The 23,782-nt window shown below is 35.8% G+C and overlaps 1 protein-coding gene across 1 annotated transcript in view; it reads left to right on the forward strand.

Moving 5' to 3' along the window:
* Positions 1-2,349: 2,349 nt before the first annotated feature.
* Positions 2,350-23,782, forward strand: part of stc1 (stanniocalcin 1) — a 31,214-nt gene continuing 9,781 nt past the window's right edge. Inside the window, exon 1 of the mRNA XM_061897278.1 lies at positions 2,350-2,533. Coding sequence (XP_061753262.1) covers positions 2,350-2,533 — 184 coding nt within the window. The remainder of the gene's footprint in view (positions 2,534-23,782) is intronic.

The raw sequence follows: 23,782 nt of genomic DNA on the forward strand, positions 1-23,782 counted from the left end.
TTTTTTTTATTTTATTTGTAATTTTTTCATAATATAGCGTTAACAAAACGTCTGTATTGTTATAATATAGCGTTATATTTTTATAATATAGTGTTATATTTTTATAATATAGCGTTATATTTTTATAATATAGCGTTATATTTTTTATAATATAGCGTTATATTTTTACAATATAGCGTTATATTTTGATGATATAGCGTTATATTTTTATAATATAGCGTTAACAAAACGTCTGTATTAATCATGACCCCGGAAGTAAATGCGTCATCCCATAACTTGTGTTTGTAAATTGTTTTTTTAATTTTATTTGTAATTTTTTCATAATATAGCGTTAACAAAACGTCTGTATTTCTATAATATAGTGTTATATTTTTATAATATAGCGTTATATTTTTTATAATATAGCGTTATATTTGCATAATATAGCGTTAACAAAACGTCTGTATTAATCATGACCCCGGAAGTAAATGCGTCATCCCATAACTTGTGTTTGTAAATTGTTTTTTTAATTTTATTTGTAATTTTTTCATAATATAGCGTTAACAAAACGTCTGTATTTTTATAATATAGCGTTATATTTTTATAATACAGCGTTATATCTTTTATAATATAGCGTTATATTTTTTATAATATAGCGTTATATTTTTATAATATAGCGTTATATTTTTATAATATAGCGTTATATATTTTATAATATAGCGTTATATATTTTATAATACAGCGTTATATTTTTATAATACAGCGTTAACAAAACGTCTGTATTAATCATGACCCCGGAAGTAAATGCCTCATCCCATAACTTGTGTTTGTAAATTGTTTTTTTTCTTTTATTTTTTATTTTTTATAATATAGCGTTAACAAAACATCTGTATTTCTATAATATAGCGTCATATTTTTATAATATAGTGTTATATTTTTATAATATAGTGTTATATTTTTTATAATATAGCGTTATATTTGCATAATATAGCGTTAACAAAACGTCTGTATTAATCATGACCCCGGAAGTAAATGCGTCATCCCATAACTTGTGTTTGTAAATTGTTTTTTTAATTTTATTTGTAATTTTTTCATAATATAGCGTTAACAAAACGTCTGTATTTTTATAATATAGCGTTATATTTTTATAATACAGCGTTATATCTTTTATAATATAGCGTTATATTTTTTATAATATAGCGTTATATTTTTATAATATAGCGTTATATTTTTATAATACAGCGTTATATCTTTTATAATATAGCGTTATATATTTTATAATACAGCGTTATATTTTTATAATATAGCGTTAACAAAACGTCTGTATTAATCATGACCCCGGAAGTAAATGCCTCATCCATAACTTGTGTTTGTAAATTGTTTTTTTTATTTTATTTGTAATTTTTTCATAATATAGCGTTAACAAAACGTCTGTATTTTTATAATATAGCGTTATATTTTTATAATATAGCGTTATATTTTTATAATATAGCGTTATATTTTTATAATATAGCGTTATATTTTTTATAATATAGCGTTATATTTTTACAATATAGCGTTATATTTTTACGATATAGCGTTATATTTTTATAATATAGCGTTATATTTTTATAATATAGCGTTATATTTTTATAATATAGCGTTAACAAAACGTCTGTATTAATCATGACCCCGGAAGTAAATGCGTCATCCCATAACTTGTGTTTGTAAATTGTTTTTTTTATTTTTTATTTTTTTTTTTTTAATATAGCGTTAACAAAACGTCTGTATTTCTATAATATAGCGTTATATTTTTATAATATAGCGTTATATTTCTATAATATAGCGTTATATTTTTATAATATAGCGTTATATTTTTATAATATAGCGTTAACAAAACGTCTGTATTAATCATGACCCCGGAAGTAAATGGGGGGGAAGAAATTTGGCGTGACAGAGCCACACAAAAACGACTCGGCGGGCCCGACCTGGCCCCCGGGCCTCGGGTTTGACACCTTTCTTGTCAGGAGCACAACGACACGTGTCCCGCGTGGACTCAGTTCCGCGCGGTCACTGTCCAACCAGGATTGTTGCCAATTAGTGGCGACGCGAGCGTGGTTGTTTGGTCCTTGAACGCCTCCTCGCGATTGGTCCACACGGGTTTCTCGTGGCGTGCGGCGCTCCTATATAAACCCACGCAGCGCTGAGGCGTCGGTGCCGTCTGCCTGTCATGCAAGTCCAAACCACGGCGAGGAGTCCTGTCTTGTGACCAACAACCAAAAAAAAAAAAAAAAAATTTAAAAAAAAAAAATTAAAAAAGAAGCGCCTTACTTTGTGCGAGCTTCCTTTTTTGCGTGATTTTTTTTTTTTTTTTTTTTTTTTGCGGGCTGGATGAATCCCCCGCGGAGCAGGAGGCGCCTCCTCGTTGCCGTCACTTGTGACATCTGTGCCGGCAAGACGATGCCTCTGAGGACGGGACTTTTCCTCCTGATGGTTCTCCACGCATCTGCCCACGAGCTGGACCACAACGAGTCCAACCCGTCCAGGAGGGCGCGCTTCCCCGCCAACAGCCCTTGTAAGTCGCGCGCGTGATTCCTTCCACGCCAAACCCCCGCGTGCAAACATACATTTACGTGTGCATGCAATCTCGCATCACCTTCAAAAATGCTCGCAAGCGATCGTGTCCTCTTCTCTTTTTCTTTTTTTTTTATCATTCATTCTGCCGGCAACAGATGTGCATGCGAGCTGTTACCTGAGAGAGTCACGCTGCGTGGATTACTGACATGCATTGAGAAAAAAAAGAAAGAAAGAAAAAAATAGAAATATGGCTGCATTTGCACAAGACAAAAATACGTTATGATTGACTGTGGTGGAAAGTTGGTTGCTTTAAAGTCGTCAAAATGCACAACGATCTTGGAATAAATAAATACAAAAATAATACGTTTGCTCCGAGGGACTTTAAACTGGCAGGTCAAGCCAGGGCCGTGCATACGTGCAAAGTGGGCTCCGGCCCCCCCTTCGGTACACATTTCTTTGAGGGTTGTCTATAATGTGCATCCATATCTGATATCTATTTCTCCATGTTTTTCAATGACCAAATTTCAGTGGTCAAACCGACGTCAAAACGAAGACATTGATTAAACGTTGTCAAATAGAACCTTGACATTGAATCACATTGCCAAAAAGAATGTTTTTTCAATGTTGTAAATGTGTTGTAGAATTTTGGTTGGGAAATGACCAGAATTCAATGGTCAAATCAATGTCAAAACCTGACATTGGTTAAACAAGGTTGTTTCAATGTTGTATTTGTGTTGTAGAATATTGGTTGAAAAATGACCAAAATTCAATGGTCAAATCGACGTCACAACCTGACATTGAATCAACGTTGTCAAAAAGAATGTTGTTTCAACTTTGTATTTGTGTTGTAGAATATTGGTTGGTAAATGACCAAAATCCGATGGTCGAATCAGCGTCACAATCTGACATTGAATCAACATTGTCAAAAAGAATGTTGTTTCAACGTTGGAATTTGTGTTGTAGAATATCGGTTGAAAAACGACTAAAATTCAATGTTCAAATCAACATCACAACCTGACATTGAATCAACGTTGCCAGAAAGAATGCTGTTTCAATGTTGTACTTGTGTTGTAGAATATTGGTTGCGAAATGACCAAAAATTCAATTGTCAAATCAACATCAAAACCTGACATTGATTAAACAGTCAAAAAGAATGTTGTTTCAAGGTTGTATATGTGTTGTAGAATATTGGTTGAAAAACGACCAAAATTCAATGGTCAAATCGACGTCACAACCTGTCTTTGAATCAACGTTGTCAAAAAGAATGTTGTTTCAACTTTGTATTTGTGTTGTAGAATATTGGTTGGTAAATGACCAAAATCCAATGGTCAAATCAACGTCACAACCTGACATTGAATCAACATTGTCAAAAAGAATGTTGTTTCAACGTTGTATTTGTGTTGTAGAATATCGGTTGAAAAACGACCAAACTTCAATGTTCAAATCAACATCAAAACCTGACATTGATTAAACAGTCAAAAAGTAGGTTGTTTCAAGGTTGTATCTGTGTTGTAGAATATTTGTTGAAAAACGACCAAAATTCAATGGTCAAATCAACGTCACAACCTGACATTGAATCAACGTTGCCAAAATGAATGATGTTGCAACGCTGTATTTGAGTTGTAGAATATCAGTTGGAAAAACAACCAAAATTCAATGGTCAATTCGACGTCACAACCTGACATTGAATCAACGTTTTCAAAAAGAATGTTGTTCCAATGTTGTATTTGTGTTTTAGAAAATTGGTTGAAAATTGAACAAAATTCAATGGTCAAATCAACGTCACAACCTGACATTGGTTAAACATAGTTGAAAAGTACGTTGTTTCAATGTTGTATATGTGTTGTAGAATATTGGTTGGGAAAAGGTCAAAGCAACTTCACAATCTGACATTGAATCAACGTTGTCAAAAAGAATATTGTTTCAATGTTGTATATGTGTTGTAGAATATTGGTTGAAAAATTAACACAATTCAATGGTCAAATCAATGTCACAACCTGACATTGAATCAACGTTGTCAAAAAGAATGTTTTTTCAACGTTGTATATGTGTTGTAGAATATTGGTTGAAAAATTACCAAAATTCAATGGTCAAATCAATGTCACAACCTGACATTGAATCAACGTTGTCAAAAAGAATGTTTTTTCAACGTTGTATTTGTGTTGTAGAATATTTGGTTGAGAAATGAACAAAAATTTAATTGTCAAATCAACATCAAAACCTGACATTGATTAAACATAGTCAAAAAGTAGGTTGTTTCAAGGTTGTATTTGTGTTGTAAAATATTGGTTGAAAAATGAACAAAAATTAAATGGTCAAACGTCAAAACCTGACATTGATTAAACATAGTCAAAAAGTAGGTTGTTTGAATGTTGTATTTGTGTTGTAGAAGATTGGTTGAAAAATGACCAAAATTCAATGGTCAAATCAATATCAAAGCCTGACATTGATTAAACATAGTCAAAAAGTAGGTTGTTTCAATGTTGTATTTGTGTTGTAAAAGATTGGTTGAAAAATGACCAACATTCAATGGTCAAATCAATATCAAAGCCTGACATTGGTTAAACAAAGTTGTTTCAAAGTTGTATTTGTGTTACAGAATATTGGTTCGCAAATGACCAAAATTCAATGATCAAATCAATGTCACAACATGACATTGAATAAATGTAGTCAAAAAGAATGTTGTTTCAACTTTGTATTTGGGTTGTAGAATATTAATTGAAAAATTACCAAAATTCAATGGTCAAATCAACGTCAAAACCTGACATTGATTAAACATTGTTAAAAAGTAGGTTGTTTCAATGTTGTATTTGTGTTGTAGAAGATCGGTTTGGAAAACGACCAAAATTCAATGGTCAAATCAACGTCAAAACCTGACATTGGTTAAACATTGTCAAAAAGTAGGTTGTGTCAATGTTGTATTTGTGTTGTAGAATATTGGTGGAAAAACGACCAAAATTCAATGGTCAAATCAACGTCACAACCTGACATTGAATCAACGTTGTCAAAAAGAATGTTTTTTCAATGTTGTATTTGTGTTGTAGAATGTTGGTTGAGAAATGAACAAAAATCCAAATGTCAAATCAACATCAAAACCTGACATTGTTTAAACATAGTCAAAAAGTAGGTTGTTTCAATGTTGTATTTGTGTTGTAGAATATTGGTTGAAAAATTAACAAAATTCAATGGTCGAAGCAACGTCACGACCTGACATTGAATAATCGTTGTCAGATGTTTTATTAGTAAATGCTTTTGTTTTTTGACAATTAAAAAAACAAACCCGCATGCAATTATATCCCAGCTGGCAGATGACATTGATGCAACGTTGATTTTACGACTGGCACAACGTTGAAAAATAGTTGTATTTGTACATTGAGACAACGTTGGACACCGACTTTGTTTCAAAGTACAACTGTTTTTCCATGTGTTTGATTGTTGGTAGGGAAATGACCGAATTTCAGTGGTCAAACCAACGTCACAACCTGACATTAATGAAACGTCGTCAAATAGCATGTTGTTTCAACGTTGTCTTTCTCATGTAGAATAATGGTTGGAAAATGACCAAATTTCAATGGTCAAATCCACGTCAGAGCTTGACATTGAATCAACGTTGGCCAAAAGAATGTTGTTTCAACGTTGTATTTGTGTTGTAGAAAATTGGTTGAAAATTGAACAAAATTCAATGGTCAAATCGACGTCACAACCGGACATTGATTAAACGTCGTCGAAAAGCATGTTGTTTCAACGTTGTATTTGTGTTGTAGACTATTGGTTGAAAAATGACCAAATTTCAATGGTCAAATCAACGTCAGAACCTGACATCGAATCAACGTTGCCCAAAAGAATGTTGTTTCAATGTTGTATTTGTGTTGTAGAAAATTGGTTGAAAATTGAACTAATTTCAAAGGTCAAATCAACGTCACAACCTGACATTGATTAAACGTCATCGAAAAGCATGTTGTTTCAACGTTGTATTTGTGTTGTAGACTATTGGTTGAAAAATGACCAAATTTCAATGGTCAAATCAACGTCAGAACCTGACATCGAATCAACGTTGCCCAAAAGAATGTTGTTTCAATGTTGTAGAAAATTGGTTGAAAATTGAACAAATTTCAAAGGTCAAATCAACGTCACAACCTGACATTGATTAAACGTCATCGAAAAGCATGTTATTTCAACGTTGTATTTGTGTTGTAGACTATTGGTTGAAAAATGACCAAATTTCAATGGTCAAATCAACGTCAGAACCTGACATTGAATCAAGGTTGCCCAAAAGAATGTTGTTTCAATGTTGTATTTGTGTTGTACAATATTGTTTGGAAAAAGACCAAAATTCAATGGTCAAATCAACGTCTCAACCTAAACACAACATTGTCAAAAAGTGTGTTGTTTCAACTTTGTATTTGTGTTGTAGACTATTGGTTGAAAAATTACCAAATTTCAACGGTCAAATCAACGTCAGAACCTGACATCGAATCAACGTTGCCCAAAAGAATGTTGTTTCAATGTTGTATTTGTGTTGTACAATATTGTTTAGAAAAAGACCAAAATCCAATGGTCAAATCAACGTCAGAGCCTGACATTGAATCAAAATTGCCAAAAAGCATGTTATTTCAACGTTGTATTTGTGTTGTAGAATATTGGTTGAAAATCGAACAAAAGTCAATGGTCAAATCAACGTCACAACCTGACATTGATTAAACGATGTCGAAAAGCATGTTGTTTCTACGTTGTATTTGTGTTGTAGACTATTGGTTGAAAAATGACCAAATTTCAATGGTCAAATAAACGTCAGAACCTAAACACATTGTCAAAAAGTGTGTTGTTTCAACTTTGTATTTGTGTTGTAGAATATTGGTTGGAAAATGACCACATTTCAATGTTCAAATTAAAGTCACAACTTGACATTGATTAAACGTCGTCAAAAAGCATCTTATTTCAACGTTTTATTGTTGTTGTAGAACATTGGTTGGGAAATGAAAGAAAATCCAATGGTCAAATCAACGTCTCAACCTTACATTGAATAAACGTTGTAAAAAAGCAAGTTGTTTCAACGTTGAATTCGTGTTGTAGAATATTGGTTGAAAAATGACCAAAATTCAATGGTCAAATCAACATCGTCAAATAGCATATTGTTTCAACGTTTTATTTGTGATCTGGAATATTGGTAGGAAATTCACCAAATTTCAATGGTCAAATCAACGTCAGAACCTGACATCGAATCAACGTTGCCCAAAAGAATGTTGTTTCAATGTTGTATTTGTGTTGTACAATATTGTTTGGAAAAAGACCAAAATTCAATGGTCAAATCAACGTTACAACCTAAACACAACATTGTCAAAAAGTGTGTTGTTTCAACTTTGTATTTGTGTTGTAGAATATTGGTTGGAAAATGACCAAATTTCAATGTTCAAATTAAAGTCCCAACTTGACATTGAAAAAACGTCGTCAAAAAGCATCTTATTTCAATGTTTTATTGTTGTTGTAGAACATTGGTTGGGAAATGAAAGAAAATCCAATGGTCAAATCAACGTCTCAACCTTACATTGAATAAACGTTGTAAAAAAGCAAGTTGTTTCAACGTTGAATTCGTGTTGTAGAATATTGGTTGAAAAATGACCAAAATTCAATGGTGAAATCAACATCGTCAAATAGCATATTGTTTCCACGTTTTATTTGTGATCTGGAATATTGGTTGGGAAATTACCAAATTTCAATGGTCAAATCAACGTCAGAACCTGACATTGAATAAACGTTATCAAAAAACATGTTGTTTCAACGTTATGTTTGCGTTGCTCAACATCAAGACCTAATTCAACAAGTTCTCAACGTTGTTTCAATGTCTTGTGCCTGCTGGAATATCTTTTATACTTTAATATGATCTAATAAGGCAACAGGTATTATATCAACATGCAATGCAAATATTCTTTTTTTGTTCAAATAAAAACAAATATTTAAATATCTGCTTTACTTATACAAAAGAAAGGGGATTCATATGGCCCTGTTGGTTGTGGTTTACTTGACACATGAAACGTGACAAATTGGGGAGGGTGCATTATTTACCTTAGCTGAAGGCAGTAGAGTGTTGAATATCTGAAATTGTGTTTTGTGGCAATTCCAACTTTGACCACAGCGTCAGTTGCGACGAACAGTGGCGCTTTCATCATTTTCAGCAGACTGCATTGCAAAAATTTTAAACCAACTCCACCTTATTATTTTTAACTAAAGTAAAACTTTTTATGCTAGCCAATCGTTTTTTTTACTTCCATTAGCAGGGTTTTTTTTTTTTTTACTAACAATCATTATTTTAATTGAAGAAAATAGTTGTTTTTACTTGTGCAACATTTTTTTAATTTAAGTTTTTTTTTACTTCTGAAACTTTTTTATAATTAAAGTAAATCGTTTTTTTACTTGCAAATAATTATTTTAATTGAAGAAAATTGTTTCTATACTTGCGAATCGTTTTTTATTATAAATAATATTGTTTCTATACATGCAAATATATGTTTTTAATTGAGGAAAATGTTTTTTTTCACCTGTGAGAGGTTTTTTTTTTTTTTTAATTGAAGTAAATCGTTTTTTTACTTGCAAATCGTTTTTTGATCAAAGAAAATTGTTTCTATACTTGCGAATCGTTTTTTATTTAAATAATATTGTTGCTATACATATAAAATTTAAGAAAACATTTTTTTTTATTGTGAAACGTTTTTGGAATTGAACTAAATCATTTTTTTTAATTGAAGAAAATAGTTTCTATACTTTCGATTTTTTTTTATTTAAAGAATATTGTTACAATACACATGAATCGTTTTTTTAACTCCAGTAAAATGTTTTTATGCTAGCGAATCGTTTTTTTACTTCCATAAAAAAGTATTTTTTTAGTTACGAATCGTTTTTTTAATTGAAGAAAATAGTTTCTATACTTGCGAATCTTTTTTTATTTAAAGAATATTGTTGCTTTACATGTAAAAAAAAAAAATTTAAACTGAAGTAAAACGTTTACATGCTATCGAATCATTGTTTTACTTCCTCAAAATAAAAATGTTATACTTAATAAATAGTTTTTTTAATTGAAGAAAATTGTTTTTTTTAAATTGTGAAACGTTTTTTTGAATTGAACTAAATTGTTTTTTTTAATTGAAGAAAATAGTTTCTACACTTGTGAATCTTTTTTTGTTGAAAGAATATTGTTTTAATACATGCGAATGTTTTTTTTAACTCAAGTAAATTGTTTTTATGATAGCGAATCGTTTTTTTACTTCCATAAAAAAAGTACTTTTTTAGTTACGAAACGTTTTTTTTAATTGAAGAAAATTGTTTCTATACTTGCGAAACGTTTTTTGTTGAAAAAAATTTGTTTCAATACATGCAAATCGTTTTTTAACTCAAGTAAATTGTTTTTATGCTAGCGAATCGTTTTTTTACTTCCATAAAAAAGTACTTTTTTAGTTACAAAAACTTTTTTTCAATTGAATAAAATTGTTTCTATACTTTCGGATGTTTTTTTATTTAAAGAATATTGTTTCAATACATGCGAATCGTTTTTTTAACTCAAGTAAAATGTTTTTATGCTAGCAAATCTTTGTTTTACTTACATAAAAAATTATTTTTTTAGTTACAAATCGTTTTTTTAATTGAAGTAAATCATTTTTTACAAGCAAATCATTTTTTTAATCGAAGAAATTTTTTTCTATACTTGCGAATTGTTTTTGTAACTCAAGTAAAATGTTTTTATGCTAGCGAATCGTTTTTTACTTCCATAAAAATGTATTTTTTTTTAGTTACAAATCGTTTTTTTAATTGAAGTTAATCGTTTTCTACAAGCAAATAATTTTTTTAATCGAAGAAATTTGTTTCTATACTTGCGAATTGTTTTTGTAACTGAAGTAAAAATGTTTTTATGCTAGCAAATCGTTTTTTTACTTTCATAAAAAAGTATTTTTTTGGTTACGAATCGTTTTTTTAATTGAAGTAAATTGTTTTTTACTTGCAAATAATTTTTTTAATGGAAGAAATGTGTTTCAATACTTGCGAATTGTTTTTTCAACATAAGTAAAAGGGTTTTATGCTAGCGAATCGTTTTTTCACTTCCATAAAAAAAGGTTATTTTTACTTACGAATCGTTTTTTTAATTGAAGAAATTATTTTACTTGTGAAAAAAATGTTTTATTTTAAGTAAATTTTTTTGTGGTTTTTTTACTTGCAAATGTTTTTTTTAATTGAAAAAATTGTTTCTATACTTGCGAATGTTTTACTTACGAATTGTTTTGTAGTCGATAAAAAAGTTTGCGCCTCAGTAAAAACGTTTTTTGAGTGTCAATGGAGTTTTGGCAGTAATTTCACACGATAAAACATTAGTGTTATTTAAAACATTTTCAGAGGAGGTGGAAAAAAAACTGTATTTAACTTTATATAGTCGGGATGTGAATCGTACAAAGTCTCACAATTCGATTCCGATTTTTGGGGTGACGATTCAATTCAGAATTGTTTCCCCATTCAAACTGATTCTTGATCCAAAACAATTTTCGAAATATATAAATAGGTATAAAAATGATGATACAACCTTTTCAAAACTACTAAAGCTCCTCTTGGCTGCTAAAATATGACGTATACGCACTGCGGGTAAGCCTGAATAGGTATAAAAAATGTAAAATTGATACCTGAAAATTTTAAATAATTTAAAAAAAAATTATGAATCTATTTTGAATCAAAATAAATGAAAATTGCGATTTGGATGTGAATACAATTATTTTTTTTGCCTATTTAGTATATATAGGCTCTCTTCAGACATAATTCCGTTTTTTTTTCTGTCCATATGTGACACAAATCGGATTTTTTCCCGTCAATGTGTACAGTACAGTTCCCACTTCTTTAAAATCCATAAATATGTATCTGATGCAACTGCAGTCTAAACCGGGGTCTGCAACGCGTGGCTTTCGAGCAACAAGCGGCTCTTTAGCGCCGCCCTAGTGGCTCCCTGGAGCTTTTTCCCAAAAATATGAAAATGGAAAAAGTTGAGGAAAAAATGTATTTTTTGTGTGAATATATTTTCTGTAGGAGAACAAACATGACACAAACCTTCCTAAATATTAGAAATCCCACTGTTTACATTAAACATGCTTCATTGATGTGAGTATTTGACGTGCGCCATTTTGGACTAATTTCCGAAGTCCTTGAACGCACCATAGTTTGTTTACATGTACAATTTTTCTTCATGCTGCCACAGAAAGACGTCTTTTCATGCCACTCCTTCTTTGTCTCTATTTGTCCATCAAACGTTTTATGCTGTGCGTGAATGCACAAAGGTGAGCTTTGTGGATGTTGTTGACTTGTATGGAGTGCTAATCAGGTATATTTGTGGTCACTGCATGACTGCAAGCTTTGTCGATGCTAACATGCTATTAATGCTAGCTTTATGTACATAATGCATCACTATGCCTCGTATTTTAGGGATATTTAAGGTAATTTTATTTGTAGTTTCCGTTTCCTTCAACTTGGACACACACATCTTTTTACCTTTAGTCATTCTAAGCCAGTCAATTCCAGGAGTTGTCACACCCTCTGAAAAGCCACCGTTTTACTAATGTTTTCCAATGTTTTAAAAATGTGTAGAATGAATATTACATTTCAACATTTCTGTCAACGAAGATTTACATCAGCCTGTGACACAGTCATTTTGATAGTAGGCTAATATTGACACATATCATGTGTTGCCTTCATTGTAATGCTCATATAAGACTTTTAAAGTCATTTTGATAGTAGGCTAATATAGACACTTACATCATGTGTGGTCTTCATTATAACACTTATATAAGACTTTTGAAGTCATTTTGATAGTAGGCTAATATAGACACATCATGTGTGGTCTTCATTATAACACTTATATAAGACTTTTAAAGGCATTTTGATAGTAGGCTAATATAGACACATCATGTGTGGTCTTCATTATAACACTTACTGTATATACAACATTTAAAGTAATTTTGATAGTAGGCTAATATAGACACTTTCATCATGTGTTGCCTTCATTATAAGACCTGTATAAGACTTTTAAAGTCATTTTAGCAGTAGTCTAGTATAGCTTCTATAGACACTTACATCATGTGTTGCCTTCATTATAACACTTATATAAGACTTTTAAAGTCATTTTGATTGTAGGCTAATATAGACACTGACATCATGTGTTGCCTTCATTAAAACACTTATATAAGACTTTTAAAGTCCTTTTATTAGTAGTCTAGTATAGTTACTATAGACACTTACATCATGTGTTGCCTTCATTAAAACACTTATATAAGACTTTTAAAGTCATTTTATTAGTAGTCTAGTATAGTTACTATAGACACTTACATCATGTGTTGCCTTCATTATAACACTTATATAAGACTTTTAAAGTAATTTTGATAGTAGGCTAATATAGCTAATATAGACACTTACATCATGTGTTTCATTCATTATAAGACTTATATAAGACTTTAAAAATCATTTTAATAGTAGTCTAGTATAGCTTCTATAGACACTTACATCATGTGTTGCCTTCATTATAACACTTATATAAGACTTTTAAAGTCATTTTGATTGTAGGCTAATATAGCAAATATAGACACTGACATCATGTGTGGCCTTCATTAAAACACTTATATAAGACTTTTAAAGTCATTTTGATGGTAGGCTAATATATTTAATATAGACACTGACATCATGTGTTGCCTTCATTATAACACTTATGTAAGACTTTAAAAAACATTTTAATAGTAGTCTAGTATAGTTACTATAGACACTTACATCATGTGTTGCCTTCATTATAACAATTATATAAGACTTTTAAATTCATTTTGATAGTAGGCTAATATAGCTAATATAGACACTTACATTATGTGTTGCATCCATTATAAGACTTATATAAGACTTTTAAAGTCATTTTAATAGTAGTCTAGTATAGCTACTATAGACACTTACATCATGTGTTGCCTTCATTATAACACTTATATAAGACTTTTAAAGTCATTTTGATAGTAGGCTAATACAGCTAATATAGACACTTGCATCATGTGTTGCCTTCATTATAAAACTTATATAAGACTTTTAAAGTCATTTTGATAGTAGGCTAATATAGTTAATACAGACACTGACATCATGTGTTGCCGTCATTATAACACTTATATAAGACTTTTAAAGTAATTTTCATAGTAGGCTAATATAGCTAATATAGACACTTACATCATGTGTTGCCTTCATTATTACACATATATAAGGATATTAAAGTCCTTTTGATAGTAGGCTAATATAACTAATATAGACACATACATCATGTGTTGCCTTCATTATAACACTTAAATACGACTTTTAAAGTCATTTTGATAGTAGTCTCATATAGCTAATATAGACACTTACAGCATGTGTTGCCTTCATTATAACACTTATATACAACTTTTAAAGTCATTTTGATAGTAGTCTATTATAGCTAATGTAGACACTTACAGCATGTGTTGCCTTCATTGTGACACTTATCAGGCTTTTAATTTTTTAGGATTTTTATTTTTTTGAATTTTTGGACCAATATGGCTCTTTCAACATTTTGGCTTGCCGGCCCCTGGTGTAATCGATCAAGTCCCCTTCCTCCAACCTATAATGTCCTGGTCTCACATGACAGGTATCATCAGTTTCTTGTACTTGGTTGTATTTCCTGCCTAGCGCTCTTATTTTGGTTTCCACTTCCTGTTTTCCTCAATTTGCCACCACCACTTCTCTAGCCAGAGCTCTGGCTCCCTCACCTGGCCCTGATTTGGCAATCAAGCTGCTTCTTTTTCTACGGAGGAACAACTATGTGAAAAAGTCGGATTTTAATCCAAATTAGGGATTACACCCTGCATGCTGATTGGCCAGCTGTCGCGCCCTGTCGGTCATTGTCGCCTCGGCAAGAAGGGAACCCCAGGAAGATGATAAATGAGCTTGTGGGCGGTTTGAAGGGACAAGCTTTTGCCTGAGCGGGTTCTTTCCGCCTGGCGCTGGTGTTTGACTTGTCTCCATTTAATATAAACAATATAAATGCTTTTTGAACTTGCATCCATTCAAATGTTTTAATATAATTATACCCAAAAACATTTATTAATACCCACGTAAGTGTTTTAGCATTTTTTTCCAAATAAAATGTTTTAGCACAGTCCACACATTCTTTGAGTTTTCAATATGCGATCCTTGGTAAAAAAAAGTTTCGAAACCCCTGAACGAAAGTCTTAAAAGTATTGATATTTGGATGTGAGGATCAATATTATATCTTGTATCTTCGGTATCAATAGTTCAGTACGATTCAGCACATACATAATGAGCAAGGAGGAAGATAGATGATGGTTTCAGACATGAAAGTTATGCGTAAGCCCACTATAAAATGTCAACACGTTAAAAAAGGACGTACACTTCTGGCTGTGAAAACAGAACAAGCAAACTGGAGGCATCTTCAAAAGTGCAGCATTACTTTTAAGGTATACACAAAAAGGTGTGTGTGTGTGTGGGAGGAAAACAAGTATACACTTAAGGGTGTGTGTGTGTGCCAGGAAAAAAGGGTCTACACTTAAGGGGGTGTGTGTGGGAGGAAAACAAGTACACGGGTATCTACTTAAAGGGGAACATTATCACAATTTCAGAAGGGTTAAAACCAATAAAAATCAGTTCCCAGTGGCTTATTTTATTTTTCAATTTTTTTTTCAAAATTTTACCTGTCCGGGAATATCCCGAAAAAAGGCTTTAACGTGCCGGATTTTCGCTATCTGTGAATCCAACGTCCATTTTCCTGCGACGTCATCCAGTGATGCCAATACAAACAAACAATGGCGGATACCACAGCAAGATATGACGACATTAGCTCGGATTCAGACTCGGATTTCAGCGGCTTAAGCAATTAGACAGATTACGCATGTATTGAAACGGATGGGTGGAATATGGAGGCAGATAGAGAAAACAAAATTGAAGATGAAACTGAAGCTATTGAGCGAATAGCTATTGACGCTATTCGGCCATGTCTGCCTAAGCATCGGCGGCAAAATGTGCAGACCAACCGATCGGGACTTTCGCATTGACACTGGAGCAATTTAAATCTGTCGATTGGTAAGTGTTTGTTTGGCCTTTAATGTGGGTGGAAGGAAACGCTGGATGCAAATATATCTACAAATGTACATATAGCTAGCCTAAATAGCATGTTAGCATCGATTAGCTGGCAGTCATGCCGCGACCAAATATGTCTGATTAGCACATAAGTCAATAACATCAACAAAACTCACCTTTGTGATTTCTTTGACTTTATCGTTGCAAATGCATCTGCAGGTTATCCATACATCTCTGTGCCATGTCTGCCTTTGCATCGCCGGTAAATAACATGTTAGCATCGATTAGCATGCCGTTCTAATTGATGCACATTCTACGTAAATCAACTTGAATCGGTCCCTGATCGTCTTGTTCCAACCTCCGACTACACACCGACGAGGCATGATGTCTCCAAGGTACGGAAAACAGTCGAAAAAATGGAAAATAACAGCTGATTTGACTCGATGTGGATAATGTGTTTGACAAAATGGCCGATTGACTACCTATGTGACGTCACGTTCTGACGTCATCTCTCCGAAAGCGATAAATAGAAAGGCGTTTAATTAGCCGAAATTCACCCATTTAGAGTTCGGAAATCGGTTAAAAAAACATATGGTCTTTTTTTCTGCAACATCAAGGTATATATTTACGCTTACATAGGTCTGGTGATAATGTTCCCCTTTAAGGGGACGTGTGTGGCAGGAAAACAGGTAAACAGGTATACACCTAAGGAGGTGTGTGTGGGAGGAAAACAAGTATACACTTAAGGGGGTGTGTGGGGTGGGAAACAGGTATGCACTTAAGGGGTTGAGTGTGGGAGTAAAACAAGTAAACACTTAAGGGGGTCTCTGTGGGGGAAACAGGTATACACTTAAGGGTGTGTGTGGAAGTAAAACAAGTATACACTTAAGAAGTATGTGTAGGGGGCAAACATATATACACTTAAGAGTGAGTGTGGAAGGAAAACTAAGTACACACTTAAGGGGGTGTTTGTGGCAGGAAAACAGGGATACACTTAAAAGGGTGTGTGTGGGAGGAAACAATTATACACTTAAGGGTGTGTGGGGGGGAACAGGTATACACTTGAGGGGGGTGAGTGGGTGGAAAACAAGTATACACTTAAGGAAGTGTGTTTAGCAGGAAAACAGGTATACACTTAAAGGGGGGTGTGTTGGAGGAAAACAATTATACACTTAAGGGTGTTCGGGGGGGAAACAGGTGTACACTTAAGGGGGTGTGTGTTGTGGGAAAACAACTATACACTTAAGGGTGTGTGTGTGGAAGCAAAACAAGTATACACTTAAGGGGGTGTATGGGGAGGCAGGTATGCACTTAAGGGGGTGTGTGTGGGAGGAAAACAGGTATGCACTTAAGGGTGTGTGTGGGGGGGGACAGGTATACACTTAAGGGTGTGTGTGGGGGACAGGTATACACTTAAGGGGGGGAGGCAGGAAAATAAGTATACACTTAAGGGTGTGTGTGGGGGAGGAAACAGGTATACAATTAAGAATGTGTGTGTGGGAGGAAAACAGGGGGGGGTGTGTGGGAGTAAAACAAGTATGCACTTAAGGAGGCGTGTGGGGGAAGAAACAGGTATACACTTTAGGGGGTGTGTGGGGGGAAAACAGGTAAACACTTAAGGGGGTGTGTGTGGCAGGAAAACAAGTATACACTTAAGGTGGGGGTGGCAGTAAAACAGGTATACACTAAAGGGGTGTGTGTGGCAAAAAAACGGATATACACTTATGGGTATGTGTGTGTGGCAAGAAAAAAAGTATACTCTTAAGGGTGTGTGGGGGGGTGGAACAGGTATATACTTAAGGGGTGTGTGTGGGTGGAGAAAACAGGTATACACTTAAAGGGGTGTTTGGAAGGAAAATGAGTATACACTTAAGGGGGTGTGTTTGGAGGGAAAACAAGTATACACTTAAGGGGGTGTGGGAGGAAAACAAGTATACACTTAAGGGGGCGTGTGTGGGAGGAAAACAGGTATGCACTTAAGGGTGTGTGGGGGGGGGCAGGTATACACTTAAGGGGAGAGGCAGGAAAATAAGTATACACTTAAGGGTGTGTGTGGGGGAGGAAACAGGTATACAATTAAGGGGGTGTGTGTGGGAGGAAAACAAGTATGCACTTAAGGATGTGTGTGTGGGAGGAAAACAAGGGGGTGTGTGTGGGAGTAAAACAAGTATACACTTAAGGAGGCGTGTGGGGGAAGAAACAGGTATACACTTTAGGGGTGTGTGGGGGGAAACCGGTAAACACTTAAGGGGGTGTGTGGGGGGAAAACAGGTAAACACTTAAGGGGGTGTGTGTGGCAGGAAAACAAGTATACACTTAAGGGGGTGGCAGTAAAACAGGTATACACTAAAGGGGTGTGTGTGGCAAGAAAACGGGTATACACTTATGGGTATGTATGTGTGGCAAGAAAAAAAGTATACTCTTAAGGGTGTGTGGGGGGAACAGGTATATACTTAAGGGGTGTGTGTGTGAGTGGAGAAAACAGGTATATACTTAAAGGGGTGTTTGGAAGGAAAATGAGTATACACTTAAGGGGGTGTGTTTGGAGGGAAAACAAGTATACACTTAAGGGGGTGTGGCAGGAAAACAAGTATACACTTAAGGGGGTGTGACAGGAAAACAAATATACACTTAAGGGTGTGTGTGTGGGAGGAAAACAAGTATACACTTAAGGGGGTGTGGGAGGAAAACAAGTATACACTTAAGGGGGTGTGACAGGAAAACAAATATACACTTAAGGGTGTGTGTGTGGGAGGAAAACAAGTATACACTTAAGGAAGTGTGTTTAGCGGGAAAACAGGTATACACTTATAAGGGTGTGTGTGGAAGGAAACAAATATACACCTAAGGGTGTGTGTGTGGCAGGAAACAGGTATACACTTAAGAGGGTGTGTGTCAGGAAAACAAGTATACACTATAAGGAGGTGTGTGTGTGAGGAAAACAGGTATACACTTAAGGGGTGTGTGGCAGGAAAACAAGTATACACTTAAGGGTGTGCGTGTGGCAGGAAAACAAGTATACACTTAAGGAGGTGTGTGTGGGAGGAAAACAGGTATACACTTAAGGGGGTGTGTGTGTGTGGGAGGAAAACAAGTATACACTTAAGAGTGTGTGTGGGAGGAAAACAGGTATACACTTAAGGGTGTGTGTGTGTGGGAGGAAAACAAGTATACACTTAAGAGTGTGTGTGGGAGGAAAACAGGTATACACTTAAGGGTGTGTGTGTGTGGGAGGAAAACAAGTATACACTTAAGAGTGTGTGTGGGAGGAAAACAGGTATACACTTAAGGGTGTGTGAAGGAGGAAACAAGTATACACTTAAGGGGGTGTGTGTGTGGGAGGAAAACAAGTATACACTTAAGGGTGTGTGTGGGAGGGAACTGGTATACACTTAAGGGTGTGTGTATGGCAGGAAAACAGGTATACACTTAAGAGGGTGTGTGTGGAAGGAAACAAATATACACCTAAGGGTGTGTGTGTGGCAGGAAAACAGGTATACACTTAAGAGGGTGTGTGTCAGGAAAACAAGTATACACTATAAGGAGGTGTGTGTGTGAGGAAAACAGGTATACATTTAAGGGGTGTGTGGCAGGAAAACAAGTATACACTTAAGGAGGTGTGTGTGGGAGGAAAACAGGTATACACTTAAGGGTGTGTGTGTGTGGGAGGAAAACAAGTATACACTTAAAGGTGTGTGTGTGTGGGAGGAAAACAAGTATACACTTAAGAGTGTGTGTGGGAGGAAAACAGGTATACACTTAAGGGTGTGTGAAGGAGGAAACAAGTATACACATAAGGGGGTGTGTGTGTGGGAGGAAAACAAGTATACACTTAAGGGTGTGTGTGGGAGGGAACTGGTATACACTTAAGGGTGTGTGTATGGCAGGAAAACAGGTATACACTTAAGGGTGTGTGTGGGAGGGAACTGGTATACACTTAAGGGGGTGTGTGAGGAAGGAAAAATAAGTATACATTTAAGGGTGTGGGGGGGTAAACAGGCATACACTTAAGGGTGTGTGTGTGGGAGGAAAACAAGAATACACTTAAGGTGTGTGTGTGTGTGTGTGTGTGTGTGTGTGTGTGTGTGTGTGTGTGTGTGTGTGTGTGTGTGTGTGTGGCAGGAAAACAGACACACACACACACACACACACACACACACTTATATATACATGTACTGTATATCCATCCATTCATCCAACCATCTTCTACCGCTTATACCCTTTCGGATTCGAGGGGGGCGCTGGTGCCTACCTCAGTTACAATCGGGCGGAAGGCGGCGTACACCCTGGACAAGTCGCCACCTCATCGCAGGGCATGCACAGCTAGACGGACAACATTCACAGTCACATTCACACACTAGGGTCAATTTAGACACACTTATATGTACACACGTATATACCTACACACACACTTATATTTACACATTTCCCCACACACACACACTTACTGTACATATACATATATACCGACACATACACACACACACATATATGTACACATTTGTCCACGCATATAAACTTATATACAATCCCCGTTTCCATGAGTTAGGAAATTGTGTTAGATGTAAATATAAACGGAATACAATGATTTGCAAATCCCTTTCAACCCATATTCAGTTGAATCCACTACAAAGACAACATATTTGATGTTAGAACTCATAAACTTTTTTTTGGGGGGCAAATAATAATTAACTTAGAATTTCATGGCTGCTACACGTGCCAAAGTAGTTGGGAAAGGGCATGTTCACCACTGTGTTTCATCACCTTTTCTTTTAACAACACTCAATAAATGTTTTGGGAACTGAGGAAACTAATTGTTGAAGCTTTGAAAGTGGAATTCTTTCCCATTCTTGTTTTATGTAGAGCTTCAGTCATTCAACAGTCCGGGGTCTCCGCTGTCGTATTTTACGCTTCATAATGCGCCACACATTTTCCATGGGAGACAGGTCTGGACTGCAGGCGGGCCAGGAAAGTAACCGCACTCTTTTTTTTACAAAGCCACGCTGTTGTAACACGTGCTGAATGTGGTTGGCATTGTCTTGCTGAAATAAGCAGGGGCGTCCATGAAAAAGACGGCGCTTAGATGGCAGCATATGTTGTTCCAAAACCTGTATGTACCTTCAGCATTAATGGTGCCTTCACAGATGTGTAAGTTACCCATGCCTTGGGCATTAATGCACCCCCATACCACCACAGATGCTGGCTTTTGAACTTTGCGTCGATAGCAGTCTGGATGGTTCGCTTCCCCTTTGGTCCGGATGACACAATCTCGAATATTTCCAAATACAATTTGAAATGTGGACTCGTCAGACCACAGAACACTTTTCCACTTTGCATCAGTCCATCTTAAATGATTTCGGGCCCAGAGAAGCCGGCGGCGTTTCTGGATGTTGTTGATAAATGGCTTTCACTTTGCATAGTAGAGCTTTAAATTGCACTTACAGATGTAGCGACAAACAGTATTTAGTGACAGTGTTTGGTCTGAAGTGTTCCTGAGCTAATGTGGTGATATCCTTTAGAGATTGTTGTCGGTTTTTGATACAGTGCTGTCTGAGGGATCGAAGGTCACGGTCATTCAATGTTGGTTTCCGGCCATGCCGCTTATGTGGAGTGATTTCTCCAGTTTCTCTGAACCTTTTGATGATATTATGGACCGTAGACGTTGAAATCCCTAAATTTCTTGCAATTGGACTTTGAGAAACGTTGATCCTAAACTGTTTGACTATTTGCTCACGCAGTTGTGGACAAAGGGGTGTACCTCGCCTCATCCTGTTTTGTAAAAGACTGAGCACACCTGTGGCATTTTTTGGGAAGCTGTTTCTATACCCAACCATGGCACCCACCTGTTCCCAATTAGCCTGCACACCTGTGGGATGTTCCATACAAGTGTTTGATGAGCATTCCTCAACTCCAGTAGTTATTGCCACCTTTCCCAACTTTTTTGTCACGTGTTGCTGGCATCACATTCTAAACTTAATGATTATTTGCACACACAAAAAAAAATGTTGATCAGTTTGAACATCAAATATGTTGTCTTTGTAGCTTATTCAACTGAATATGGGTTGAAAATTACTTGCAAATCATTGTATTCCGTTTATATTTACATCGAACACAATTTCCCAACTCATATGGAAACGGGGTTTGTAACATAATAGTGAGAGTCCAGTCCATAGTGGATCTAACATAATAGTGAGAGCCATAGGTTCCCTTTCCCTTACTTTAAGGTATGGAACTGATCATGACGAGACATCGATATCGACACCAATATCACCACCTTGTGGTGGAAAATTAGAACAGTCGCAAATTCCTTCCACATGTTCCTGAATTTTTTGATGGCATTTGTACCGACTCGCGTGAACCCCGAAGGCTTTAGTTACTAAACGTCATGACGTGGACTATGGTGTTGTTTGTTTCCCCGTGGTGCAAATCGACTGGATTGAAGGTAATGACATCTTTTACTATTAACTCAAAAAAAGGAACAAACGATAGGCTGTTCAAAACTTGGCTCTGAAAACAAAATCTCACACAACGGCAGAACTATGGAAAACAAAAACAAAAACACTTTTTGTGATGTGAAAAGCATGAATCTATGGCAAGAAGTGAGCGATCAGGTATCAAGGGTGTGTAGAGGGTGATGTCGCCAGGCTGACTGCCTGGCAACTGCAGGCTTAAATAGTGCTGTGGTTAAACAAATGAGCCAGGTGAAACTAATGGTTGTCATGGAAACTAAAAACAAACCAGGGTGGAGTCAAAAACAAAACAGAACATAACTGAACGTGATCACGAAGACACGACATTAAAATGATTTCCCCCGTTTCGATGCCTTTTTAAAGTCACCAAAATCTGTAGGCGCCTTCAGGCATGGCGAAATTTTTTTATATTTTGTCGGTCCCGAAAATGACATTTTAAACTTGGCTCTCTAGCGATACCTTTAAAATTAGTAAAAAAAAAAAAAATGTGAGCAGGTATCGGACACCTCGGTATCCTTGGACGCATCCTCGATTATCCATGCGGACTGGACACTGGCCGAGAGTTGGTGGGCGGCCGAGGGTGGAGTCGGCTGTCCTGGTTATAGTTAAAGTTAAATCACCACTGATAGTCACACACACACACTAGGTGTGGTGAAATGTGTCCTCTGCATTTGACCCATTCCTTTGTTCCACCCACTGGGCGGTGAGGGGAGCAGTGAGCAGCTGTGTTGGCCGCGCCCGGGGATAATTTTTTGGTGAAATAACCCCAAACCCCAACCCTTGATGCTGAGTGCCAAGCAGGGAGGTAATGGGTCCCATTTTTAAATTATTTGGTATGACTCTGCCGAGGATTGAACTAATGACCTACCAATCACTACCAATCATTATAACACTTATATAAGGCTATTAAAGTCAGTTTGATAGTAGTCTACTATCATCATCAGCGGTCACTCGAAGGAGTACGACGATCCTCCTGGAAGGGGTGTATCCTTTTATGCAGAATGCTTGTGTGTGACTTTGTTTAACGGTCACCACAGGATCCTGGACAGAATCGGGTCAGGGTTCAGTGGCGACTGAGGACCCTTTTCTGCTGCAACCTTCCTCCGCCGTTGTGGTAGTTCTTAAATCAACCGTCTTCCGCCGTTGAGGTCTTCATCGTATTCCTGGCTAGGTGGCAGTCAGGTAGTAGGCCTTTGCCAAGGGCCACCTGGGGTAACAGTAGTAAAGGGGTTAACCTCCTAGTGCCCCAGGACCCCATAGAGGAGCCTCCACTCCAATATATGTCTAATATAGCTAATATAGACACTTAACCCCAATTCCAACCCTTGATGCTGAGTGCCAAGCAGGGAGGTAATGGGTCCCATTTCTAAAGTCTTTGGTATGAACTCAAAAAGCTACCAATCTTAGGGCGGACACACTTGCTTTGTTGGGTCTGCTCCTTTTATTTTTGTGTGTGTGTTTTTTTGGTTGTTGTTTGACATTTGTAGCTGTATGTAGAAGTGGCTGGTTGCATCAGCTCTGCTCTTTTAGTGAAGTAAATTACATTTATATAGCGCTTTTCTTTAGTGACTCCAAGCGCTTTACATAGTGAAAGCCAATATCTAAGTTACATTTTTAAACAAGTGTGGGTGGCACTGGGAGCAGGTGGGTAAAGTGTCTTGCCCAAGGACACAACG

The sequence above is a fragment of the Nerophis ophidion genome, linkage group LG01, assembly GCF_033978795.1.
Source record: "Nerophis ophidion isolate RoL-2023_Sa linkage group LG01, RoL_Noph_v1.0, whole genome shotgun sequence".
Taxonomy (NCBI): domain Eukaryota; kingdom Metazoa; phylum Chordata; class Actinopteri; order Syngnathiformes; family Syngnathidae; genus Nerophis; species Nerophis ophidion.